Here is a 27,394-nt window from a genome sequence, read left to right on the forward strand (position 1 = left end):
ATTCCTACAAAACAAATTGCCTATCTGTGACCCCATAGCCGGGCCTGGAGCCTCCTTTCTACCTCCGTTCCCCCCATTTGCAAAGGACAGCACTTTAGGGCCTCTCCCGGGCTTTGCAGAAAGAACTGCTGCTTGGCTTCTCCAACATGTTATCTTGGTATATGTGGTGTGTTTAGAAGCAGGGTCTCTTAGGTCTCTTAGCTTAGGATGGTCTAGAACTCATGAGCCTCTTGACTCGTCCTCCCGAAAGCTGGGACTACCCTTTCCCCACAGGCCATTCCCTACCACGCACGGTTTAGCTTCCTCAGATTCCTGTTGGAGACAAATGGAAAGCCCAAAGAGACTAGCCGTAGCCGTCCTGCGGGAGCGCGGTGGCTAAGGGAACAGAGAAACAAGCCCGCTTGCGGCCGCGCAATCCGTGAAGTAGCCAAGCCCCGCCCCCGAGCGCCGTGGCCCCGCCCCTCCGGGTTGCTAGGGGAAGTGACGTCACAGCGCGATGGCGGCGGCTCCTTTAGGCAGCTGAAGGGGGATTTAGGCCCGGAAGATCCGAGTCCATCCGCGGCGGGGAGAGCGTGAGCGGGGCCGGCAGGGGCCGGAGCAGCGGCGGCGGCGCTCGGACTGTCCCATCCGCCCCGTATTGAGGCGCTGAGAGCGACGGGGCAACCGGAAAGCGATGGTGAAAGCGGGGCCGTGAGGGGGGCGGAGCCGGACCGGACCCGCAGTAGCGGCAGCAGCGGCGCCGCCTCCCGGAGCGCAGACCCAGGAACGCGGCCGGGCGGGGCGGGCAGCAGCGAGCCGCACCGCCGCCATGGAGCTGAGGGTCGGGAACAGGTACCGGCTGGGCCGCAAGATCGGCAGCGGCTCCTTCGGAGACATCTATCTCGGTGAGGCCCGGCGCCATCGAGCTCCCGGGAGCCGGGCGGACCGTGCGAGCCGGCCGGCGGGCGGGCGGGCGGGGTTCCCGGCGGGGCCGTGGCCTCCGCCGGGGCCGGAGGAGACGCTCGGCGGCTCTGCATCCCCGCAGTCCCAGGACCCGGACCACCGGCCGCGGCCGACACCAACGGCCGCCGTGCGAGCGCGGCCGGGGGGCTGGGCGCGGCGGGCTGCGGGGGGCTGCGGAGGGGGGCGGGGAAGGGTCGGGAGAGAGAGTCGGGGGGACCCCGGGACCGTGGGGGTAGAGCGCGGAGAGAGCCTGGGGAGTGGTCGGGGGCCCGAGGGTGGGGAGCAGGCTCCGGAGGCGGGGGCAGAGGGGCTCGGAGAGCGGTTGTGGGGTGTCGGAGGGCGTGGGAAAAGGACGGCGGGTCCGGGCGGGGGGCTGTGCTGGAGCTCGGCCAGGGGGCAGCGGGACCGTGGGGCGGGGGAGGGGGAGGGGAGAGCGGGGCGGGTGGGGGAGGAGGAGGAGGGCAGCGGGCTGGGGGTGGGGCCCCGAAGGAGGCCGGGCCTGGGCTGCGGGGCCCGGCGTCAGCAGCCTCCCCCCACCTAAGGTCACCGCAGTAAACAAAGGCCACGCTCTCTGTGCTCGTCCGAGGCTCCGGTCCTGTCCCTCACCCCTGCAGGGTCGTCCTGGGTGTTTGGGTGTGTGGGGGAGAAATGTCAGAACAATCGGAAGGGTAGCGTGGAGGTGGGGAGTGTCCCGGCCCCGAAATGGGGAGGTGACGGGCCGGTGTCTCCAGTGAACTGACCTGCCGGAGGGATCGTCTGTGCTCTCATGGCTGCCACCTGCTCCAGCCCAGGGTTGAGAAGGTCTGAGCTAGAGCAGTTCTTGGGCCTTGGGTTGGTGGGGGTCTGCAGTGTAGGGTGAGTTATCTTAAGTTGACGGCTGGACTCCTGGACATCAGCAGGAATGAAATTGTGACCGATGCGGTGTGAAGAGGTTGGCAGAAGAGAGGGGAGGAAGTGGCCTGGAAGTTCTCATGACTTGACTCTGAGAATTCTCAAGGCAGATTTGAGAATCCTACCCTGAGGATTAGACTATCCGGGCTTAGTCAGACTTGACAGTGAAAGAATATGCACATACATACATGTAATTACGGGTTTGCTTAAACCCCCTTGTTGGACATTTCTTAGTGGGATTGTAGATCATTGCAAAGCCCCTGAGCTTGAGGTCCGCCAGCCTTCTGGTGGTGAGCGTCTGGGTTGTTGCCTGTGAGAGGCAAGTGTGCTCTGTTGAGTAGCCCAACTTCTGCATTCGTTTGGCTGTTGTACGTGTAATAGAGTCAGGCAGAAGCAGAGCTTTGGGCCTTGCCTCTCAGGCTACCCAAGTTCAAGAACTTCCTACTCTGACTCCTAGGACCTTGACAGCTGGCGGTGTGGGGTGAATCACTGACCCATATATGATATAGGTAGTTCTTAGTTATGGTGCCTGGTAACCCTGCTATGTGCCACATCAGTACCGTACATCAGAAGTAGTACCTGTACTTCTTACCATCGTGGCCTGATTAGTAAAACATGCTTTGGAGATGCTTGGGGTTTGCGTATTTAAATATTTATAACCAAGTAGTCCGCCAGATGCCTTCTCGGCAGTGTTTGGGGGTCAGAGTGCTGGGTAAATGGAGATGTTTGGCTTATTTATAGAACAATAGATTTTGGCAGAAGTTTAACCTCAGGATATAGGAGCTACACTGAAGCCAATCCATTAGCCACCCTTTTGTGGGCATCAGAAAACAGGTATTTTGAAACTTTTTGTTCCCTGAGGTTTTGCCAAGCAGTTCTGTACTTTCTGAAGATTGATGCTAACAACGAAATTGTGATGTGGTGTCACATGCCATTCAGAGATGTAAACTTCTCTGAGACAATATATTCAGGCTCTGTCTGGGGGTGTGGCTTACCCATCACAGCCCTTCAGCGCCCCACCCACCTCACCCCCCAGTTCCCGCAGCCTCTTTCCATCCAGAGCAGTGGTGCACAGGGAAAGGAGAGGGTTGAGAGACTGTCTTGAACCAGCACACATACACACACATCCTGCCCAAGGTCTTCGCAGGCGTGTGGGTGGTGGGACTTCTACATCTGACTAGCTTAGACAGAGGACTGGGTACACAGCATTGGATCACGTGAGCTAACCTTTTCCGGGGAGTTCTATTTTGATTGCTCCTCTGATGTGTTCTAAAATGGATCACTGGGATTCTAGGGTTAGAGTCCCTGACTTACCTGTCTGTCATAGTTTGTGGGGTTTTTCTTGGCTGTTGTTTTAAGACAAGGTCTCACCATGTAGTCTAGCTAGCTAGCCTTAAACTCAAGAGATTTGCCTGCCTCTGCCTCCCAAGTGCTGTGTGTAGTCCCTTTTCACTTTATATACTGAGGCAAGCTCTCTTACTTGAAACCAGAACTATACAGTTTGGCTAACCTAGTTAACCAAACTTGCTCCAGAAACCCAGGCTGTGCTTCCTGGATAGGGATAACAAGTGGGATGTCACACCTAGGTGCTGGGGATCCGGACCCTCATGCTTGGGTAGTAAGTATGTTATCTATTGAGACAGATATCAAGTAATTAAAATTACCCATGTTGGAGGAAAGTTAAGGCTGAAGTCCTTGTGCTACCCCCAAACTTGATGTTCAGAAAGATTCCATATAGTTCTGACAGCTTATGTATATACCTTCCAGGACAGATAGGAACGGATGCAGGAATGGTGGGACCATGCCTTGACCAGGTCTGCTTAAGTATACCTACTTTAGCCCCATGTTTGAAGTTCCAGGAGGGTCCAACCTGGGCTTGGCATGCATGTTAGTATAGCAGCCTAGCATGTTTAGATGTCATATGATCAAGGACACCCTTGGCCCTAAGTCAGTGCCTGAGTGACAGCCTGGCGGGCAGTCACTGGGTCCCCTTTGTTCTTCCTAATGTGATTACATTGAATAAATCTCCTTTGCTGTGCTTTATTACTGTTCGTTTTAACTGACGTGTTAGAGATGGGTGACTGAACCTAGATATTTGAGGGTACTAAGATCTAGGCTTAGTCCCTAAAAGCTGTGGTAGCATCATTGTAATTATTAGAGTTCCCGTCCTGCAGGGCTGTGGGGCCATGGCTTGCTTCTGCCTTGGACTAGTGCTGTTCTGACGGATGGCGGTGACACTGCGTGCTGCTCTGTCGACATTGCCCCATGAGATGACCTTTGTCTTGCTGTTGGGAGGTGGCTCCCCACTTCACTGTTAACAAGATTGTGTCTTGGGTTTTGGGTTGTTTTGTTTTTCTCTTTCTCTTTTTCTCAAGAGAGGACTTCACAGGGTTTCCTTGACTGTCCTGGAACTTGGATTATAGAGTAGGCTGCCTCAAACTCACATAGAGACCTGCTTCTGCCTCCCAAGTTCTGGGATTAAAGGTGTCCACCACCATTACCACCCAACTGTATGTTTTGTTTTGTTTTGAAGATGTATTTTTATATTATGTGTTTTGCCTGCCCCACATGTATGCAGTTCCTAAGGAGACCTGAAGAGAATGTCCAATCCCCTGCACCTAGAGTTGCAGGACAGTTGTTAGCTGTCATGTGGAAACTGGGAAATAAACCCAGATCCTCTGGAAAAGCAGCCAGTGCTCTTTACTGCTGTGCCATATCTCTAGTCCAGAAACCTTGAAGTGACCAGCATCTGGGCTTGTCATTCAGAGTTCCTTTCCTGTCCCTAGACAGAGTGATGTTCTGGTTAGGTTCCTGGATTCGTCAACCTTTATGGACTGTTCAACCTGAGGGACATAACTTTGTTTTTCTTTCTTTTTACAAACAATAAATGCTTCAGTGGGGTTGATTTTGGCTTTTAATTTTTTTATTGGATTTGTGTGTGAATGTGGGGCATGAGTTGTACATGTAGAAGTCAGGAAGGCAGCTTGTGGAGGTTGTCTCACTTTATCATGTTGATTGTAGGAGCTGAAGTCACTTGTCAGTCATGTTAGCCAGCACCCTTACAGCTACTGAACTGTCTTGCTGGCCCCTGGATAAATGTTTTTACCTGTTTTGTGCCTGAACCCCTGATGACCGTGGCATCTTTTAGGTACTAGTGTCCTTCCTGGTGGCATTTATCAGACTTCTGTATAGTAGAGAACCAAGTAGTATAAATTCCAATCTTTGTAGTAGTATTAAATCACTACCAGAGCTCCTAGGTCCTTCCTTCCTATGTAAAGTCTGGACTAGATGAGCATGCTAGTGGGGCTCAGGAGATGAAGTCTGCTGGGATGGTGGGCCAGAGCTACAGGACTCCAACCAGTGAGTCTGCATTGGCACCCATAAGATAGACAGAAGCTGGAGCTGCTTAGTCCTTCTACCCAGGTGAGGAAGTCTGTGGAGAGGCCTTGTGCTGTTCTCATGTGTTTGGGTGTCTTCTGTCCAGCTGATCCTCTCCTGCTAATTAATTAATTACCAGACTCAGTGCAACCCTCTTTATAGGTTCTACAGACTCTTGTCTTGACACAGTACATGGCATTGGCTCCTTGAGAAGGTGTAATTGACAGTTGTCGGTGGTCATCTGTTCCCAAGACCGAGAGTATTCCAGGGGTGATTGTCCAGACACGAACTATAGTGGCCACAGAAGAGTAAAGCTAGAGGCACTTTCCACCTTCCTGAAGGTCCTGATTCAGCCCCAGGCTGTCTTGTCCCTGTGGAGGGTGGTATGCTGTCCCCAGAGACTACTGCTTTGGGGTGCAGGGAGTCACTGACGTAACTGGTGAAATGAATCACCATTCCTCCTGGCTGGCAAGTTCAGCTCAAAGTCCAGGTCCTAAAAAGAACTCAGAGGTCATTTTTCATCTGTAGGTACTTTCTAGATGAAGTCACTTTTTGTGCAAATGGATAGGCTGCCCTGCTGCAGGCAAGAAGAGTAAGATACGTTGCTTATTACTAGTGTTCCAGAGTTTTTATGGGATAAATAGTGAAGTTCTTAAGCCCAGAATGAATGGTTACTGGCAACTATTGGGATCCAGTTATTCTTACAGATCTGCAGCGTTGGAAATTAGCTTTGGGCCCACGTGTTCTGGGAGCTCACATCTGACAGACAAAAATGACTTGTCCCTGGTTCTTTGGTGGCACTAGACACAGCTGTTACCATTGTCCCTATGCTTACAGGTCTTGCTCCACCTTCTCTCTGAGTGACTCATTAACCATTTGTTTCCTCAGCTCCCTGTGAAACTCTTGCTGACCCCTCCCATCTCAGTTGACAAGAGAAATTGAGTCACCAAGAAAAGGTAGCGAGGCTGTTCAGTCCACAACTTGTCTACCCAGCACAGACCCTGGTCATGTACGGTTGGTTCTGGCTGGCTCTGTGGAAGGCCATGTTATCTTTTTCAAATAACCACATTCCTGGAAGTGCATTCTATGCAGAAGCAACCTGTCAGGCAGGAGGGCCCGTGTGGTGCAACAGGCTGGATGGTCCATGTGGGAGCAGAGGAAAATCCCCAGCAGCTGGGGGCAGGGAGCCTGCAGGGAGGTGGTGGAGTGAAGCTCGAGAGGGACGCTTAACACGGGAAACTGTCTTTGCCTCCGAGCTCCTGGGCGCTAGTCATCACAGTGTCTGTCACAAACTGCGTGCCCTGTTTGTACTGCAAAGGCAGAGCTGATCAGTTCTAGTCTCCTAGCCCTAAGAGTGACACATGCCTTTAATCCCAGCAGTTGAGAGACACAGATAGGCAGATCCCTGACTTCAAGGCCAGTCTGGTCTACAAACAAAGCTGGGGGCACCCGGGAACATATCCTTCAGTTTAGTTGAGGCCTTTGCTGGCCGTGGATAGTTTTGTTAGAGGTGACTCCTGCAGCCGTGAGGGGACTGAGCCCATTGAGAATGGCTGGTGAGAAACTGTTGGGATGTGTGGGTGGGTGGATGCCAAGCCTGTCTGGCCTCAGGCTGCAGGATGAATAGAGTAAAAGCCATCTGCTCTTCTCGGGAGACTCGGGCAGCACAGAAGCGTCCTGTTACTCTGCTTTGAGGTGCCTGAGTGGGCAGAAGACTGGGGCCTCCAACTCCGGTGACCGACTTGTACAGTGGGTACAGGTAGAAATGGGAGGTAGAATACCGGATAGATTTCCCTGTGCAGTACAGTGCAATCTCTGATAGGAAGTGAAGAGCACCTGCCATTTGTTCATCTCTGGGAACTTGGTTCAGTTAAGAGCTAGGGTGTGGTTCGGTGGCAGGTTTTGGCCTAGCCATGTCCAAGGGTGCTGGATTCTATCCCCAGCACTGTTTCCTGCCTCAGAAAGGTATAAAGAATAGAAAACCGTGCTTGTCCTTTCTGTAGTAAGCTTTGGATTATCTAGTAATGAATGTGATTTTCTTTCTTTGCCAAGGTACGGATATTGCTGCAGGAGAAGAAGTTGCCATCAAGCTTGAATGTGTCAAAACCAAACATCCTCAGCTCCACATTGAGAGCAAGATCTACAAAATGATGCAGGGAGGAGGTAAGGTTCATTGGGGTCAGATTTCTGCCCACAGCCTGGCTTACAGGTACCCTACCAAGAAAAAGAAGCATAGTCGTACGTGTTTTGCTTAAGAACTACTTTTCTTAGCTTCCCATTCGATGATGGCGTCTTTGAAAGCTCGGTTCGAAATAAACATTTTCTCTCTGGTGTCCCCAGCGGTGCTGCTTGTCACACCACTGTGCTTCCTGCCAGTTGGCCTCTTCTGGGCCATGCTTTCCTTAGAACTTGACTCTGTGACACTCGCTTTCTCCTGGGTAGGAGTTCTGAACATGACTTCTCGGACTCTCGTAGCTCAGCCACTCACTGTTGTCGGTTCTGTAAAACTTCACCCTGAGTACTGAACCCGGCGATAGGCCAGTCTCACTTCTAGAATTCTGGGGACTTGGAAATCGCTTGACTGCTAGAGCAGGTGTTGGCTGTGGCGACACAGCAGCGTTGTGAAGGCTCCTTCCTAAATGATAGAACTGACTCGTGGGGTCAGGGTTCTTCTGAAGAATAGGAAGCCTCCATGGTGCCATGGTGGTTAGAGCAGGGAGGAGAGACATCCCCCTCCACACCCTCAACCAACCCCCATGACGGAACTTTTATGGCCTGTTGTCAACAGGAAAAGGGAAACTGCCTCATAATGCTTTGTCTGGTCATTAAATTTTTTTCTTTTGCGTTTTCTTTCAGATATTTTGCATATGTGTTATTGCTTCTGATGTTAAAACATTTTTAAGGGATTTCTTTTTGGTCTCTATCTATATGTGTTTCAGGTGCTCTTTCTTTGACTCTTTTTCTTCTATTTGTTTCATCCTATCCAATTTTGTTGGTTTTATTTTTATCTTATTGTCTCAGGTCAGCAGAGACCCAATCCTGCACACCTGCCCTTTGGCATCATCTTCAGTAAAACAGCCTTCTTGGGAGCATCAGGGACTGGCTGCATAACTTTGTAACAAGTAGAGAGTAGAACAAAGTGACGAGGGTTTGGTCTTTTCTAGGAGTTTCAGCATTTGAGATTAGTATGTTAAGGGTTGTAGTTCTGAGACTGTGAGCCTAGAGTGGTAAGAAGAAAGGCAGCCAGACAGTGATGAGAATGAGCATATTGGGCCCCAAACTGCCCTGTGCTGTGGAGCGTCCTGGACGCCGGGTCCCGCTGGTGGAGGGCGCTACTCCTTCTCCACACTCAGACCCAGACAACATTCAGAGATGGGTATTATCCTCTCTTGGTGTTTGAAGGCTGTTCCTCAGGTTTGGTAAGGTTTTACTCTTGTTGACTGCTGGATGCTCTATAGGTCTTTGTTTTAGAAAGCGTAATGTGTCCAGACAAAGACTGCACAGTTCTGGCAGTGTTTGCTATCTGAGACTAAATGGAGGTTGGCAGATGCAGGATGGGAGATAAACTTTGCTTAGAAGCCACAGGGTCTTGCTCTCTGGAGAAACCTTGTCATGTCGTGCTCATGTATGTAGATGACTATGGATTGCTTTGCTACTTCCTGAAAGGAACAACACCTCTTCTCGTTGTCCTGATCTGTCTGTGTTGTTTATGTTGTCTATGTTTGGCTCCGGCTGTGCCAAAAAGGAAGCAGAGTCAAGTGGCTGGTCGCACTGTGGTCCATCTGGAAGACTTGCCAGTGCTAGTATTGTCATGGTGCCTGGTTACGAGCTCCGTGCTGAGGGAGAAGCAACTTTGGGGTTCTGAACAGTGGATGCTGCACGTGAGAATCAGCCCTGGAGGCTTTCCATAGGGTACAGACTGGAACCCGAGCTCTCAGCCCAGGATGTGCTCTCTGATTGGGCTTTCTTGGGACACCGGCCCACAAATAACTACACAGAGACTTCTTATTAATTATAAAAGCTTGGCCGTTAGCTTATGCTGGTCCCAATAGCTCTTATAACTCAAATTACCCTGTTTCTATTAATCCATGTTCTGCCACATGGCTCAGTTACCTCTACTCTGTACCCTATGGCTGACTTCTTCAGAGTCCCCCGGCAGCTTTCTGGCCTAATCTGGGCACGCCTAGATTCTTCTCTTCCCCTCTTTCACCAGAAATCCCGCATACCTATTCTACCTACTCTTTATTAAACCAATCACAGTGACACATCTTCATACAGTGTAAACAAATATCCCGCAACAGTGTGCCCTGATCACTTCCACCAGCCCAAAATCTGGTCAGCACAATAGGTTAAAGGTGAAATCCTAGAAATGAACTAGAATTCAGTGTTAGTAAGAGTCTTCAGTAGCGACTTTCGACAACAGCTGGTGCTGCCAGATAAGACCTGGTAGCTTTTTAACTGTTTAGTGCGTTCCTGATACATCCCAAAGTAGATTCAGACCGCACCCTCCTTCAGTAGCTCCTCAGCAGAAAGCATTAATGCGTTTACAGATGCTTCTGGTAAATGTTACCAGGACACTTTGTGGAATGGGAGAATGGCTCTTTGTGATAGGACCTGGGTAGGAAAATACACACCACCGTAATTTTTTTTCACTTTTTTATATTTATTTTAAAGAAAATGGCCCCCAAAGTGTGTGGCCTGTTGGAGGAAGCCTGTTGGTGTGGAGGTGGCTGTGAGGACTCTTTCTGCTCACACTTCTCTCAGTGTGACAGCCGACTACCTGTTGCCTACGAGATGTCAGGTGTAAAGCGTTGCTGTGGTCATTGTGTCTCTTCACAGCAATAAAAAACAAACAAGACAGTCTGTGTTTCCCTAACTGGACTGGAACTCACTTTGTAGACCAGGCTGGTAAACTTCCTTCCTCTGCCTCCCAAGTCCTCAGATAAACCAGCATGTCTGGCAGTATTTGTATCTTCTGTCTTTGGCTTTTTGTCAAGATCTCAAATTCACAGTCTTGCAGCTCTCCTCCCGAGTGTTAGAGCTAATGTTGTGGACCACCGTGCCACATATCAGTCTTGAGCTGTGAACGTGGCTGGAGAGCATGCAGCGTGGAGTAAGGAGATGCTGGAGAAGCAGTGCTGTGGGCCCTCACACGCCTGCCTGGTCTCTAGTCTATCTCCACTGGCCTTTGCGTCTTCGTTCTGTTTGCCATGATTTGGGGCGTGTTGGGGTTGTTTTGTGGTGCTAGGATGGAGCTGGGACTTTGTCTGGGCTAGATAAGCACTGTGCCGCTGAACTGCAGCCCCAGCCCTGCTGTTTCTCTTTCTTGTCCTCCCATGAGAAATTTGGTTTTCAAAATCTAAATAACATCATTTAGAAATATTTAGCAGGTTTAATTATTCTTAACTGAATTACTGAAAATATAATGAATTTTTCTGTTTGAATTAATTCTGAGTTCCCAGATTTACATTGAAATACTTGTCAAATCACAATGGAAAGCAGTTGTGAATACCTGTGTTTTCTAGTGTCTGGCCCCAGTTACTTATTTTGGCATCTTAGACCCCCCATAAGGGTAAAGCATCTATGTTCACAACTGTGAACAAGGTTGAAGTAGCTCTTCCCCAAGTCATGGCACAGACAGCACCTGGGTTTTTTTCTTTAAACCACTAGCATCATTTGTTCCTGGCAAAACAAAAGATTAGTAGCACACTTTCCAGGCATTGGCTTCTGGATTTTGCTGGTATGAATATCTGCAGTTGGTCTGGGGAGATGGCTCAGTGGGTTAAAGTGCAAGCAGGATGTAGTAGTGTGTTTCTGTAATCCCAGCACACTTATATAGTATGGAAAGTCAAATAAAATCAACAATAATTAGTGATAAAATACAGTTTTAATTTATGGCCAGGCAGTGGTGGCACACACCTTGAATCCCAGCACTTGGGAGGCAGAGGCAGTTGGATCTCAAAGTTCAAGGTCAGCCTGGTCTACAGAGTGAATTCCAGGACAGCAGGGGTACACAGAGAAACCCTGTCTTGAAACACCCCCCTCCCCCAAATGCCATTTATGGTAGCGTACACCTTAAATATTGTCAGTGTAATTTTTAAAACTTTTTTTTATTTTTAATGTTAAGTGAAATTCCACTCAGCATAACAATCTCCTTTTCTTTTTTGAGGCAGGGTCTGTCTATGTAGCTCTGGCTGTCTTTGAACTCAGAAATCCACCTGCCTTTCTTCTGACAGCTAGGATTAAAAGTGTGTACCACTATTCCCATCTTTTTTATTCTTAATCTTTACGTATGGATATTTGCTTTTGTGTGTGTGTGTGTGTGTGTGTGTGCGCGCGCGCGCGCTTGCATACATCACATTTGTTCCTGCTGCCTGCAGAAGTCAGAAGAGGTTGTGGATCCCTAGAGCTGCAGTTATTTATACATGGCTGTGACTGTTGGGAATCAAACCTGGATCTCCTACAGAAGCAACCAAGTGCTCTACCTGCTGAGCCATCTCCAGCTTCCTTTGTACCACTGGCAGCTTCTTCCAATTTTGTTTTAATATATTTTGTATAGTTTGCCTTTCTTGATCTCCTCCTAGATCTTTCTCACCTCCCTACCAACACAATTTCATATTCTTTTTCTCTGTCTCTCAAAGAACAAAAGCTTAATTTTAAGAGGGAGAGGGGGAGAGAGAGAGAGAGAGAGAGAGAGAGAGAGAGAGCGCGCGCGCGTGCAAGCGCACGGGGGGGGGGTTGTACATTTTGTGTTGACTGGTTAGGTTACGTGGCCTGCCCTTGGACAGTGTGGTTGATAAACCTAGTGACACACTATGTAGGAGAAAACTAGTTCTGCCTTTCCCAGCAGGTATTAATTGCAAATATCTTCTTGGATAGGGATGGGACTTTGTGTCAGCTTCCCTTCTCATTGCTGGGACTTTGTAGGATGACTAGAATTCAGAGAGGGGAGGGAGTGGCCAAGATTCATGACCCTGCTAGTGAGGAAGAGGGCGGTTGCCTGGGATTGTCACTACTTGCCCTGGAGCTGTGGTGGTGATTTAGCCATAGATATGTTGGAGGACCAAGGAAGTGGATAGAGAGGTACAGGGAGGGGCGGTTGGAGAGGTTTCCAAGGGCTTTTTCTGATTTGGAAGTGTGGAGAGGCAGGGTCGTCTGCTCTTTCCTCCATTGCTCTTTAGATCGGTCAGGTTTTTTACCCCAGTATCTGACTCCCAAGTTTTATTTAGTGATAGGACAACATAAGTAATTGCTTCATCTGGTGCCTGATGTTGAATGCCATATGTAATCAGACTTTTTTGGCTGCCAATCCCAAATAATAACACAGAGACTTACTAATTATCAATGTTTACCTTAGCTTAGACTTGTCCCACTAGTTCTTATAACTTAAGTTAAACTATTTTTATTAATCTACATTCTGCCATGTAGCTGTACTGTATGTCTGACTTCTTAAGTGTCTTACTGGTGTCTCTAGTGCCCCTAGATTCATCCCAAGTTCCTCTCTCCTGCCTATTCATCTTTTAGCCATTTAGCTCTTTACTAAACCAGTCACAGTGACACATCTTCATAAAGTGTTAACAAATATTCTGCAGCAGTTGAGTCCACTGCTCCTGAATGTAACCGTGCTTCTCTCCAAAGAGCACCGCAGTGAAGAAGCACTGCGGACTGCTGTCTGTGTGTAGATGTGGACTTCACTCTTCAGGAAGGAGCTTTTATGCAGGACTACTGGGGATGGAATACCATTTGTGTGGGCAGTTTGTTGTGCACTAATGTAGTTGTCTTCATGATTCTTATACCTGACTTCTTTGAACTGAGTCTGGATTTGTTTTCAGATGTCTGACCGCTTCAGCTGGGCCTGCTGCACGGTCTATATACTAAGGCTCCTTTTTACTTCTGCTCTTCTTCAGTAGCTTCTACTTCATGGTTTTTCAGTCTTAGACATTATAATTTTCAACCTTTAGTATTAGGGTGTGTGTGTGCACATGTGCGTGCATTTTTAACTTTCTTAACATGAAATTTGTTTACATTTATTGCAATTTTTAACAGAGACTGCTCATTCATTTCTTGGCTGCCTATACAGAAATCACACAAACTTTATTACAACACTGCTTGGCCAATAGCTTAGACTTCTTATTAACTAACTCTTACATCTTAAATTAATCCATTTCTGTTCATGTATATATCACCACAAGGCTGTGGCCTACTGGCGGTGTCTTTCTCCTTTGGCGGCTACATGGTGTCTCCTTAATTCTGCCTACACTCGTGTATCTCTTCCAACCTGGCTATATTCTGCCCTGCCATAGGCCAAAGCAGCTTTATTCATTAACCAATAAAAGTAACACATACACAGAAGGACATCATTTTTTCTTCTGCATTACTGGACTTTGATCTCAGAGTCCCTCGCGTGCTAACAGGCTCCACTACTGTGCTACATCCCTACCACTTTTTGTTTCTGTATTGTATCTCAGTAAGTCACGCAGACTGGCCTAGAACTCGCTCTGTAGCTCTGACAAGTCTTGAACTTGTAATTGTGATCTTCTTGTCTCAGTTTCCTAAGCAGCTGGAATTACAGTCCCTTGGCATACTTTAGTTTTTAATGCCCTTCTCTACCAGTTCTAATTTGTGGACCCACATGCCCTGCTACGTCTCATAACTTGAATGCTAGACATTGAGAATCTTATCCCCTTGTGTTCAGTATTTCTGTCCTGAAATGTGCACATTCTTCCGCCTCTTGTTTGTCTTGTTTTTTGGGGGACAAGGTTTCTCTGTGTAGTTGTGGAACTCATTCTGTAGACTAGGCTGGCTTCAAACTCAGAGAGATGCTCCTGTCTCTGCCTCCCAAGAGCTGATATTAAAGGCGTGGGCCACCACCGCCCAGCTTGGTTCTGTCTTTTATGGTGACACTTGGGCATGTGATGGGGTCTTTCAGGCCTCAGCATTGTCTTCCTGAGGTTCATGCTTTTTATCTCACCTCTCCTTAGCTATTTCAGTGCAGCGGTCATTTGGGTCTATCACTGCTAGAAGCAAAAGTGATTTCTGTGCATACGCATTTGTTACTATTAAGACAAGGTCTCAATATGTAGCATTGCACTTTGGCACTTTTACAAGGTGATAATAGGATCTCTTTATGACTCTGGGGTCAGGACTAATTTCATAGTCAAAAATACTGAGAGCAGGCTGGGCAGGCATGATGCCATGTCCCTGTAATCCTAGTACTTGAGAGGTAACAGAAAAACCTGGAACTCAAGCCCAGACTGGGGTACATAGTGAGACCCTATTTCAGAAACAAAACAAAAACCTGAAAGCATTGCTCACTGTAAGAAGAGACTTGTCTCACGTAAAACCGTTAAATCTCTCTCTCTCTCTCTCTCTCTCTCTCTCTCTCTCTCTCTCTCTCTCTCTGCCACAAAGTATGCTTGCGTGTGTCAGAAAAGAAACAGATGAAGTAGTTGTGTTCATAAAAGACACAATGCGTCAGAGAGATTGATTTCACACCCTCGGTACACGTAGGGAATAGACAGTGCAGAGCAGTAGATGGTGTCCAGCAGCAGCAGGGCCTTGCTCATTGCTGTCATCGGTGCCAGTGGGCTTGCCCATCTCGAAAGCATTTGGTGTTGTCGCGTGGGTCTATGAGTAGATATTCAGAGATAAAAAGGAATTCCATGTGTTACCTTGGACATACATAAGAAATAATTCACAGTTCCATTTATAATAGGAAAAGCAAACCTAAACTATCTGTCCTAGGGTTTCTGTTGCTGTGAAGAGACAACATGTGGCAAATCTTATAATGGAAAGCGTTTAATTTGGCTGGCTTACGGTTGTCATGATGGGGAGCAAGATGGCATGTGGGCAGACACATCGGTGCTGAGAGGTCCCCATCTAGGATCGGCAGGCAGCAGGAAGAGGGGGAGACGCTGGGCCTGAAATCATCTAAGACCTCAAAGCCCACCACCTCCAGGGGCAGATTTCCTCCAGCAAAGCCACACCTACTCCAACAAGGCCTTACCTAATAGTGCCATTCCCTGTGGGCCTGTGAGAGCCATTTTCATTCAAACCACCATCCAGATGACAGGTAGGTAGTTAGAGATTGTGGGGACCTGGTATAAGCTGTTACACAGCACCTGTAAGGGAGGTCTGAACCGTGATCGCCGGCAGAGCACGGGTGACAAAGAGGGGCGGGGCAGGGATACAGGAGCTGCTGCTAGGAATATACCAGGTCTGTCTCTGGTCCAAGTCTGTTAGTTTTATATTTAGTTATTTGTTGTATGGGTTCTCAAGTAAGATGTAAAATACTTTGAGATAATGAAGCTTTATTTTTTCCCATGCAAACATCTAAACTCATAATGAAGCTCCACTAAATGGTTCTTCACATGGAAGGAAAGAGAGGCCTTGGGTTCAATGGCAGAGCCCAGTGAGTGTGTACAGCTCCCTAGACCACATGCTCTGGTAGGCAGAGGGGAGTACAGGCATCTGATAAAGCTGCCTCTCTGCAGTGCTTGCTCTTTGACCTGAGCAAAGCAGTCTTCATGAGCAAGACCCCTCAGCCTTTTCTGAACATCTTTGTCAGTCATATATGTTTTTAGGTGAGATACTTGGTCTTTGATCCATTTCTCAAAGGTAGAGAGTCTGCTTTAGTGTTGACTTCCGTTTTCGGATCTGGCATCTTGAAGGCATCATTAAGTTCCTTCCCCCTTTGGCATTCTAGATTGTTTAGTTTTGTAGTTGTGTTTTCTCTTAGACAGGGTCTCATTTTGTAGTCCAAGGTGCAAAACTCCTGACCCTATAGCTCCATCACACAAGCACCTCACCCTACTGGTTTCTTTATGTTGAGGTGGTCCTGTTCTTATTCTCTCTTCTGCTGGTTGATGTGTTTAAAGTCTATGTGAATCTCTAAGAAGTTTTCATTGTGTTTGCTTTTCTCTTATCAGTATTATAAAAAATGGAAACTTTTTTTCTTTCTTCTACAGCCGGCGGTAGTCTGTTCTCATCCTTAGGTTCTAGTCTCGCTGGTGCAGCTGTGACTTCAGCTGGCCCTCTGGACCTGTCTACCTCACGTGCCTTTTCTTTCCATGGATGCTGACTGATGTTATGAGATCGTCTCATTTGCTTCTATTGCTTGCTTGACTCCTAGCAGAGTTTGCTCCGTGTCGTGTGTCACTGCTGTATGTGACTGAAGCACAGTGAGCATATGTGAAGGAGACATTGCCAGGGTCATATGAACTGGAACACCCACAGACTCAGTCCACTGAGCGCCTGTGTCTGGTTTCTCTTGCAGTGGGCATCCCCACCATCAGATGGTGTGGGGCTGAGGGGGACTACAATGTCATGGTGATGGAGCTACTGGGACCGAGCCTAGAAGACCTCTTCAACTTCTGTTCAAGGAAGTTTAGTCTGAAAACTGTCCTGTTGCTTGCTGACCAAATGGTAAGCACCCTTTTCCTGAACTGCACAGGCAGTGTAGGTACTTGGCATGTGCTTGCTGGCTTGACAGAATAAATTAGTGGGTTATGATGGGCATGGTGGTACGTGATTTAATCCCAGTACTCAAGAGTCAGAGACAGGCAGATCTTTGTGAATTCCAGGCCAGCAGGGGCTACATAGTAAAACCCTGTCTCAAAAAAATAGTTACTTGGTTGCCAGTTCTCCATTATTACACCCATTTGTGCATAGAAAGGGGAATTTATTTAACCCTGGCCTCAAGATTAGAGACCAGTTTTCAGCTTTCCAAGTGTGTCCATGTTGAATGGACTTCCCAGTTCTCTCAGGGAGCCCACATTTGACTGGTAGCAACTTTTGGGTGGTTTCCATGAAAACTCTTGGTTATAGCTCATGCAGAGTCCAGCTGATGCAGACCGTCGTCTAGTGGTGTGTGGTCTCTTCAGCCTGCTCTCTTTTCTACTTCATGGGAACCAAGGCGGGGTAGAGAGCTGAAGATACCTTGAGAGATGACCGCCCTATCTGAAATCATTGTGATCTCCAGAAAGCAGAGGCTGTGTGCTTTTCCAGCATATGAACCACTGTGGGGTTCATCTCACCTTTTTCTCCATTTCTAGATAAGTCGTATTGAGTACATTCATTCGAAGAATTTCATTCATCGAGATGTGAAGCCAGATAACTTCCTCATGGGGCTGGGAAAGAAAGGCAACCTGGTCTACATCATTGACTTTGGTCTGGCCAAGAAGTACCGGGATGCCCGCACCCACCAGCATATCCCCTATCGAGAGAACAAGAACCTCACAGGGACAGCACGCTATGCCTCCATCAACACACATCTTGGCATTGGTGAGCCCTGACATAGGGGTGGAACCCTTGACTTAGTGTGCCTTTAACATGCCCGTCCTTAGCTTAGGGAAAGCCCAACTTGTTTAGCAGCCTGGGGTTATGAGCCAGTTTGGTGATGAGAGAAGTCTGGGGTCTGTCGGCCAACTTCCATAGCAGGCAAGCAGGTTTGCACAACCGCCTGGAGTCTTGATGTTGCCCGGTGCAGTGGGGTAGGCAGAAGCTGGATTCTCCAGCACTTCTCCAAGGTGATGACATTACACGCCTGAAGTGTTAGGGAGGTTTCTTTAATAGCATGTTAGGGACAACTTCTGGTGACATAATTCTGCAAGTATTCTTGAAGTTTTATTTCCATTTTCTTGTTTGCCAGGTGTTGCTTTTATGCACACACAGATAGATGTGCCATCCTTGACATAGTTCCCTTTTCTTTCCAGAACAATCTCGAAGGGATGACTTGGAGTCTCTGGGGTACGTGCTGATGTACTTCAACCTGGGCTCTCTCCCCTGGCAGGGGCTGAAGGCCGCCACCAAGAGGCAGAAGTACGAGAGGATCAGTGAGAAGAAGATGTCCACCCCCATCGAAGTGCTGTGCAAGGGCTATCCTTGTGAGTCCCTCCATCCTACTGCGCCCCCACCCCAGCGTTAGCAGACGCTTGTGTCGGGTGCTCTGGCTGTGCTCTCTGTCAGAGGAGTTGTGTGAAAGGGACGCTTTCTCACATAGGAAAGTGGCAGTTGGACCTGGTTTGTTTTTCCATCCCTGAGCTCTTTTGTCTAAAAGGTGTTCTTTGAGGCCCAGAGAGACTGAAATGATGCAAGACTGAGCCTTGAGAGGCGACCTCCATGGATAGGAAAGGAGGAAAGTAGTGGGAGACCTAACTACTCCTTAAACTGACCACCCTTTACCCCTGTTTGGTGACATTGCTCCTGAAATAAAAATGCCCTCAGTGACAAATTTTGCTCTCTAGTGTTGACCTTTGGGATGTGTAGAGGGTGCCAGATATGGAGCCCAAGGCCCCACACAGCTAGCTGTGCAAGCTTTCTACCACTGAACTACAGACCTCCAGTTTCTAGATGTTGGTTTTTTTTTTTTTTCAAGCAGTCTCCCAAGGCCTGATTTCTTAAATAATAGGACTAGTTTTCAAATTTCATCTTTGATGTCTTTGGTATATAGCACTATAGAAGGAGAACTGGGTGAATGAGTATCAATCTGGGCCACCGCTGGTAGATCCTTGCTAGCTTTGAGTTTCTTTATTCTTTCTTTTTTTTTTTTTTTAGCTGAATTTGCCACGTACCTGAATTTCTGCCGTTCCTTACGTTTTGATGACAAACCTGATTACTCCTACCTGAGACAGCTCTTCAGAAATCTGTTCCATCGCCAGGGCTTCTCCTACGACTATGTGTTCGACTGGAACATGCTCAAATTTGTAAGTGGCATTGCTAGAGCATTGGATGACAGTAGCCTGGTCCGTAGGAGGCTGGGTTGGGTTTCTTTATGTAAAGCTGTGCTGTCTGCAAGGCACAGTGGTAAGGCATGGTGGAAATGGTGAAAGCCAAGCCCACCTGGTAGAACGGGGGCCTAGAGACCACTTGGCCTGTGGGTTCAGAGTACTGAGAGGGGAGACGCTGAGTGAGGCAAAAACCTCTCTAGTGTTTGGTGCTGGAGAGATTGATTGTACAGTGGTTTAGAGAGCACTTGCTGCTTCTTCTACAGTTTTTAGGACCATCTAGAACTCCAGTTTCCCTTTATGCCCTCTTCTGACTGCTGTGGGTACTGCATGCACATGGTTCATTTACTTACATGCAGACACTAAATAAAAACCTCTGGCGTTTATGAATATGTATAATAAATCCAGTAAGCTGTGGTGAAGGTCTACACAGAGTCAGCTGCTTATGGACTGGTAAGTCTTCCTTAGTTGAAAGGCCTGTCTGCTGTCCTTCCTTCTTATTTCCCTCCTCCTCCCTTCCTTTCTCTTTTTCCTTAATTTTTAGGGAGTAAAGCTACTTCTGAGAGAATATATTTTTTGAGGTAGGTGTGTGGGTGGGTGTGTACATGCACACCTGTACATGCTTCATGTGTGTTCCTGGTGCTCAGAAAAGGTGGGCACATCCCCTGAAACGAGTTAGAAGCTAATATAAGCTTCTGTGTGGGTGCTGGGAACCAAACCCAGGTCCTCCTCAAGAGCAGCAAGTGCTCTGAATCACTGAACCATTGCTCCAACCCTGAGAATTTTATTTTTGAAGTTTGTTGTTGCCTAGGCCAGTCTTGAACTACAGTTAAGCTGTCCTCATGTTTTGTTTGGCTTTCTGAGTGCTGTGTGTACTGCTGCCCTATCCCATTGTAGAACATTATTTTATTATGATTTCCATCACCAGTTCTATGAGCTTTGTGGTTTCAGCTGCCTATGTTGGCATGGCGTGATAGTCTGGACTGCTAGGAAGCCTGGTGATCTCCTTAAACCCTGCCTCTCTCCCTGTCATCCAGTCCTCCTCCTTTGTCTCCAATCCAGTGTGCATCTCACAGGCCTCAGAAGAGCCTCTGGGATACAGTACCTGGTATTCAGTCTGAATTTGATTCAGACATTTGCTGCTACAATTCAAGCCTTTGTGAAACTTTTGTGTCTATTTTCATTAAGAGTTTGCTCATACTTTTAAGCATTCAGAGGGCAAAGGCAAGCAGGTCTCTTGTTGAGTTTGAGACCAGCCAGAATACATAGTTCCAAGCCACCCAAGTCTACAAAGTGAGACAGAATAAACAGACAAAAATAAAATAAAAATGGAAATTTATTCCTTGAGCCAAGGATGGTTGTTCACCTTTGTCATTAATTCCAGCACTTGGGAGGCTGGTAGTTAGCTTGAGGCCAGCCTTGGGCTACAAGGCAAGACTGTCTCAAACAATCATCAAGAATTTTTTTTGTAATTTGAACTAGAAATTGGAACCTTTATAGGTAATGTATCTAGTGAAAGAAGTAACAAGAACTGCTTCTTTAGGGTGTATACCAAGAGCTTTGCCAGTTGCCCTGTCCCAACTCATGGGGAGTGCTGTGACCTAGAACTACCTGCCTGGGCCTAGCACTGTTTATATCTGTGTAGACCAGCCAGAGCCAGAAGGAGACTTACCCTACGGGGTGAGCTGGCTCAGGAGAGGCCTGGTCCTGCTGGGGACCGGTAGTTTCATGAAGTTGCCTAAGCTTGTAGACTCCTGCTGACAGTGATTAGAATGACTTGGACTCTGATTTCTGATCCAGCAGAAACCTGACTCCCGTTCTCACTGTTGGCGTTGCTATGGCACAGAATTGTCACGGAGTCTGGACTCTGCTTAGGCCCTCCCTTCTGACTCAGTGCTTGCTTAGGCCTCTACTTTGCTGTCCTTCCTGTCTTAGGCTGTCTCTTTCTTTCCCTAATATGCCAGCATACCAACATTGATAGGTAGGAATTAAGATGACAGGTAGTACTTGTGACTTCCAATATGGTGGGGTGTGAAAAGAGACTGACCTTTGTGGCTATTCTGCAGGTGTCATCTTTGTGGAGAAATGTTCTTTCTGATTTCGCTATTGGTATGGGTGGCTTCAAGGGGCAGGTTTGTCTCAAGTGCCCTTTGGTGTTTTTTTCAAGGGGCAGAACCAGTCAAAAGGCTTGGAGGATTTTGCTTTTTTATTTTATTTTTTTAAACCGAGGCCACTTCCTCCCATTTATCCTGATCTTTCCACCTCAGGGTGCCAGCCGAGCTGCAGACGATGCTGAGCGGGAACGCCGGGACCGAGAGGAGCGCTTAAGACACTCCCGGAATCCAGCCACCCGTGGCCTCCCTTCTACAGCTTCCGGCCGTCTGCGGGGAACCCAGGAAGTGGCTCCCCCAACGCCCCTTACCCCTACCTCACACACGGGTGAGCACACCTCTTAGCATGCTCCACCAGGCTTGGGGCCTCTGTTTTATGTTTGATGACTTGGCTGGCCACCCCAGTATGTGGCCTCACAAGGATTTGGGGCCAGTGAGTTGAGGGTTGTGTCCCCACTTCAGTCAGTCCTCATTCTGAAGTGTAGATAGGACTGGGGCACAACCTATGATGTCACCTTGGAAATGGCACGGTGATGGTGACACACACCTTTAACCCCAGAACTTAGGAAACAAGAGGCAAGGTGACTTTCTGTGCATTTAAAGCCAGTTTAGTCTACATAGTGAGATCTTCTCTTAAAAGAAAGAAATCTTCCCTCTCACAAGATTTGGTCTAAAGATTGAGTTCCCTGAAATTGTTAATAGTGTTGCTGTTTCCCGTATAAAGTTTTACTCTCATGGGACTGGAGAATTGGCTCAGTGGTTAAGAGCCCTGTTTGGTGTTCAGAGGACTTGGGTTCATTTCCCAGCACCCACATAACAGCTTTTACACTGTCTGTAACTAGTTCTAGGGGAACGAGCACCATCTAACTGTCTCCTTGGGCACTGCGTGCACATGGTACACAGACATGGTTAGGCAAAACACACACATACAAGTTTTTAAGAACTTTTTGCTGTGCTGCGTATAGCGGTACACACCTTTAATCCCAGACCTTGGGAGGCGGAGGCAGTCAGATCTCTGAGTTTGAGGCCTGCATGGTCTACAGAGTGAGTTCCAGTACAGCCAGTACAGAAAAACCCTGTCTCAGAAAGAAAAAAAAAAAAAAAACAAAAAAAACTTTTATTTTGCTTTCATAAGACAGATTGTCTCAGATCCTTAACTACTCAGGTCTGACGTGTATTGCTAAAGTCTTAGAATGCATTCCCACTGCCAGCAGGGATCTTGGGGTTGCTGAGCATTTGAGTTGGTTGTGTATGTAGCCCTGAGCCAGTTAGTTGATAAGCTCAGGTTCCGCTCCGAAAATGTCCACCTAGAGCCTTAACTTACTTACTTATTAGATTGCATGTGTCCGTATGCACTGCGTGTGTACCTATTGCCTGTGAAGGGAGAAGGTGTCAGATCTCTGGAACTAGAGTCGTGGATGATTGTGAGCTGCTGCGTGGGTGCTGGAAACCAAACTGGGTCCTCTGTAAGAGTAAGTGCTCTTGACCACCGAGCTGTCTTTCCAGCTTCAGCTAGTGAGATGTTAAGGAACCCAGGGTACTCAGTGGTTGTGGCTTGTCTTCCTCTCTTCCAGCCAACACCTCTCCTAGGCCCGTCTCTGGCATGGAACGAGAACGGAAAGTGAGCATGCGACTGCACCGTGGGGCACCAGTCAACGTTTCCTCGTCTGATCTCACGGGCCGACAAGATACCTCTCGCATGTCCACCTCACAGGTATGCATGTAGAGCTCACTGAGGCCTGGTTACGCCAGACCCCAGGGTGGGGATGCGTGTCCTTGCCACTGTACAGGCACTGGCTCTCCCTTACCTTGCCTTAAAGCCCGACTTTATGGTTCACAGTCAGGAGTTGGTGGCACTTGTGAAGAGTGTCTTCCTTCCTTCTCCTCTCTTCCTCATTTTTGAGGGTGTTTAACCAGCTAGGCTTCTAGTTATGTTTTGCTTCTTGGTTGGAGCCTGTGACTAGCCGGATTCCTAAAGGGTTTATTTCCTGGTTGGGACTATAATGGGCTGTGAACTATATATAAAACTTTTTCACTTCTGCTGCTGGATTTCGAAGGGACATCCCTATTCCTACCCCGCCACCTTCCCGACCAGGGGAGGCACCATATGCCTGCTTGCTCATACCTCTTGTTGGGGAGAGGTCTGTTGTAGGCACACCCAGCTTTTTTACAACTCCACTAGCAAAAATCTCCTTAGCAAAAAAAAAAAAAAAAAAAAAAACAGGAAAGACAGTGGCTGCATAAGAAGGGTACCTGGGGGGAATCCGTGGAGGTGCCAGACTTTAAGGTGTCATCTTCTGTCTCCTGTCTGTCCCTCCTAAGGGAGGTGCTCAGGGAAGGCAGGGTAGTTTGGACTAGTTTCCAGGCCCTTCCTCATAGCTACTCCCTCATCCGCATCCAGGGTCTCCTTCTTAATGTGCTTTTGCTTCTGTTTTGCATTCAAAGCTGCTTTATTCAACAGATTAGAATAACTTCGGTCTACATTGGGCTTCTTTTTCTGACGTGAGTTTTAGAGTTTCCTCTTACAGCAGGTAGGGCCAACGTTGTGTTTGAGGAGGCTCTTACCAGCCAGTGCCACTGTTCACCAAGAGCTCATTTTAACCTCTCTCTGGCTTACAGTAGGGCCTAGCATGGTGTTTGAATGGGTAAAGACTAAATGTGTGTTGAGTGCAAGGTCCCTGGGGCTTCCTGGGCTGGGGCCACCCTAGGACTGGTCTGATGGAAATCAAGACTGTTGAAACATGTTCCTGTGTGAAATGACTGGTTCTGTTTGTATAATAATTTTCTCCTCAAGAGACAACAGATGTAGGGAGTTTGACAAGTGATAACTTAAGTTGTGGGCCTTGAGGTTTTGACATCATGAAGAGAATGAGTCCCTCGGTGTGTGCACTCTTAAGTTCACCTCCCTCATGGAAGACTTGATGTTTTAGGTTTTTTGGTTTGGGTTTTTTGTTTGTTTGTTTGTTTGTTTGTTTGTTTGTGGGGAGGAGGGAATGCATTTCTACATAAAACATTGCGTGTTGACGTTAGGAAGTGGCCCGTGCCTATTGCCTCTACAACCCATAATGTGGTGGACCCTGTCTGGGTTTGGACATTTTCATGCCAATAGCTGGACAGAGACGAAGGAAGGGATGGCAAAGTGGTCTTTTTTGTTTTGTGTTTGATTTAGTTCAATGCAAAAACGAAGCATCTGGTAGTTTTGGATCCAGGAGGGAACTGAAAGAGTCAGGAAGTTCTATGGCTACCAAGAAGACACGGTGCAGCACAGCTGCTTCTTTTCTAAGCTGTGGCTGCCTTGGCCTTAAGGTGACAGAGAACAGCATTTTTCTCCACGTGGTGATTTGGGCCTCAGAGTTGGTTTCTGGTTGTTTGATCTCTCGTGTTTCTGCATGGAAAACTATTAACACGCTTGAACATGGTTCGGAGGCTTCCTTCCTAGAGTTCCTTTATTTTTCCTTGGGCTACCTTGGAGGTTTCCTAGAGACTGCCTGTGTTCTGGTCGTCTGTCTCCACAGCTGCACCTTTGGGGGAGTTGTGCTCCTTCAGAGCCTCCCTTCATTGCATGGTACCACCAGCATCAGTGTGCTTGTCCTCTGTATGACGTCCTTCCCTCTCCACTCGTGCCAGCCCCTCAGCCGAGCATCTGCTCCAGAGGTTTGCAATTAAAGGCTAGTAGGATCCTCCAAGCTTGGCAGGACAATAATGACTTCTCCCTCAAGAGTTGGTTCAGGTAGGAGTGGTGGCATCTACTTAGCATAGTGAGCTGGAGAACACCACACATACGTGTGAGCCCTTGGAGCAAGAGCACATAATCTTTTGCTGAGCTCCGTTATCTACAGCTGCTGGTTTTCTCGTAACTGGTGCATCCTGTGAGGTACAATGTGATACCCACAAGTCCTTGCACCCAGTTAAAGCCTGTCTTAGAGGCATCCCCTGCCCTTGTTCACCTCTTCTAATGATAAGGCATGGTGCAGGTCACTGAGGTGGCCTGTTTTCTGCAGGACCTCAGCCTCACTCTGGCTTTGCCCACAAGCAGCTGCTTCTTCCTCAGCATCTTCCCTTCCCTAAAGGGCACTTGAATTAGGCATGTCTTCTGGGGAGACCGTGTTCCTTGGTATCTGTGCATTTGCTCTCATAAGCCAAAAGAACATAGGCTTTGCAGGGCATCTGATCTTTGGATCTCTTATTTGTTTTTCCTTTGTTGAAAAGAAAGGTCTCCTGTCTAGCACAGTTCAAAATGTGTTAGTTACTGCTTTTGATACCTCACTTACTCCATGCCTGCATTAAAATAAGATCATTTTGCTGCTCTCATTAGTAGAGAGTTTGTCCCGTGGGTGTATCCTGGGAGGTTCTATCCCTTCCACCTACAGAAGGTGCTACGGAACCGATTTGTAGGGCTTCCTCAGCCCCGCCGTCCGCTAGATTTCAGTTTCTCCTGAGCATGAAAGTATAAGGTTTCTGCTGGAACAGCAGTGGCCGCTTTTATCAAGGGTCATGAGAGACTGATGAGTTCGTGCCCTTTGCGAAGAGACTTGCCATTAGCTGGAGTCCCGAAAGTGTCTCTTGGTGTCTTGACCTGGTGAAAGCAAGGGGCACATCAAGACTCAGGCTCAACACAGGCAGCCAGGGGACCAGGATCTCATGTGCTGGTCTGGTCAGCACGACACTTACCAACAGCTGTCTTTTCCCCACCTCAGAATAGCATTCCTTTCGAACACCACGGCAAGTAGCTGCTCGTCTCCATCGGAAGGCAGCACTGGGTGAGTGTGCTCATGGTGGGCTCTGCAGGTAGCAGGTGCCAGGCAAGGTGGGAGCCACTCCCCACCCGTCGTCTGGGCTCGCTGGTGGGCTGGGCTTGCATGCCAAGTGCTGGAGGTAGAGTGAGACTTCTTCTGCTTGGTCTTCTTCACGTGTGTGCTATGGAGTAGCTGTGGTGAGCTGCCCAGTCTGGGGGGTTAGTGGCATTCTTAGCATCTCTGGACCAAGTGACCTTAGGGAGCCATCCTGCTGTGCCTTTGTCCTCTGCCTCCCTGTGATTGCATTTGGTATGCTGGAACTGCCCGCGGGCCTGGCTGGCTCTGGGCAGATGTGCTGGCACATGTGTCTGTTGTATTCGGCTGAGTGGTGCCACGCTTGGTGTTGGGCTTTCTTGAGCTCGTGCAGACTCTGAGTGGTCTGCTGTGCCCGTCCTGGCTTTTTTCAGTCTTTCCTCTTCCTCTCTCTCATTTATCTCTGTCCTCATTTTATGTTTCTTTCCAAACTCGGTACCTGCCCGGCCATCTTGTCCATGCAGCTGTTTGTATTAATCCAGCCACAGCCACCTGCTACCCTGCCGTCAGTGCATGGCTGGGAGTCCACGCTGAGCTCCTTTCTTGTTGGCCACATGGCACTTGGTGGTTCCTTCCATCAGAGGCTTGAGCTTTGGTGGGGTTGTGCTGCTGGGAGATCTGCTCTGTTTAACACATATGTGCATTCTTGGAAATGTGTTGATAAGAATTGCTTTCCTATCTTCCCTAAGGGATATGCCTGTTTCAGAGCTCCAAGTTCTTTCCAGGAAGGGAGGCTGGGAGCAAGTGTCACTGCTCCACTGGGATCCACAGGAGCACAGCTCTGCAGTTTCCTTGCTTGCATGTCTCCTCTTCCCCATCTTCCTGTCCTGTGTTCTGCTCAGCGCCTGCCCTGGCTACAGAGGCCTTTCTGTGCAGCCAGGGGTGACGGTGTTTAGATTGAAGCCAGGTGGCAGTATGTCCCTTCCCTCCCAGGCTCTACTGTGTTATGTGCGCCCAACTGCCTGGCTGGCCTGTTCCTCTGGCCCCATGCTGACCTTGTCCTGTGCTTTGGCTCCGACAGATTCCCGGTCGGGTGGCTTCCAGTGGTCTTCAGTCTGTCGTGCACCGATGAGAACTCTCCTTTTTGCTGTGAAGGGCAGACAATGCATGGCTGATCTACTCTGTTACCAATGGCTTTACTAGTGACACGCCCCCCGGTCTAAACCCGAAATGTTAACGCCGGGAGCTCTTCAGGCCACTCACCCAGCGACGCTCATGGGGAATCAAACACAAACTAAATGGACAGGCTCCAAGAGCTGCCACCGCCAGGGGCTGCCACCGCCAGGGGCTGCCACCACGGCCCCATGGGAGCTCAGTTACCATGGGGCTGGAATGAAGAGCAGAGGCTGGGAGAGCATTGCAGAGAGAACCCGACTCCCTGTGAAGAGCTCTCCGCTCCCGCCAGTGGTGGAGGACCTGCACTCCCTGCGATCCCACTGCAGCTGCCAGTCTTCTACTTGGTTAAGACAGTTTTGTATCATTTTGCTAAAAATTACTGGCTTAAATCTGTGTAAAGAAA

At 48.4% G+C, this 27,394-nt stretch overlaps 1 protein-coding gene across 2 annotated transcripts; it reads left to right on the forward strand.

The window, feature by feature from the left end:
* Positions 1-499: 499 nt before the first annotated feature.
* Csnk1d (casein kinase 1 delta) lies at positions 500-27,394 on the forward strand. 2 transcript variants are annotated; one of them, XM_038325654.1, is made up of 10 exons: positions 500-884; positions 7,264-7,374; positions 16,487-16,635; positions 17,265-17,493; positions 17,925-18,095; positions 18,766-18,914; positions 21,203-21,374; positions 22,621-22,760; positions 25,744-25,806; positions 26,897-27,394. In XM_038325654.1, exons 1-9 carry the CDS (start codon positions 809-811, stop codon positions 25,774-25,776), a joined length of 1,230 nt encoding a protein of 409 aa, XP_038181582.1. In that variant the 5' UTR covers positions 500-808; the 3' UTR covers positions 25,777-25,806; positions 26,897-27,394. The 2 variants fall into 2 exon arrangements, with proteins under 2 accessions (XP_038181582.1, XP_038181581.1); XM_038325653.1 differs by lacking the exon at positions 25,744-25,806.

Source organism: Arvicola amphibius, chromosome 4 (assembly GCF_903992535.2).
Source record: "Arvicola amphibius chromosome 4, mArvAmp1.2, whole genome shotgun sequence".
In the NCBI taxonomy this organism is placed as follows: domain Eukaryota; kingdom Metazoa; phylum Chordata; class Mammalia; order Rodentia; family Cricetidae; genus Arvicola; species Arvicola amphibius.

Excerpts from the sequence above, each read along its gene's own strand:
- Csnk1d (XM_038325653.1), top strand. The coding sequence starts at position 809 with ATGGAGCTGAGGGTCGGGAACAGGTACCGGCTGGGCCGCAAGATCGGC. Across the intron at positions 7,375-16,486 it reads CAAAATGATGCAGGGAGGAG|TGGGCATCCCCACCATCAGA; the intron begins GTAAGGTTCATT and ends TTTCTCTTGCAG. Across the intron at positions 18,096-18,765 it reads GCTGTGCAAGGGCTATCCTT|CTGAATTTGCCACGTACCTG; the intron begins GTGAGTCCCTCC and ends TTTTTTTTTTAG.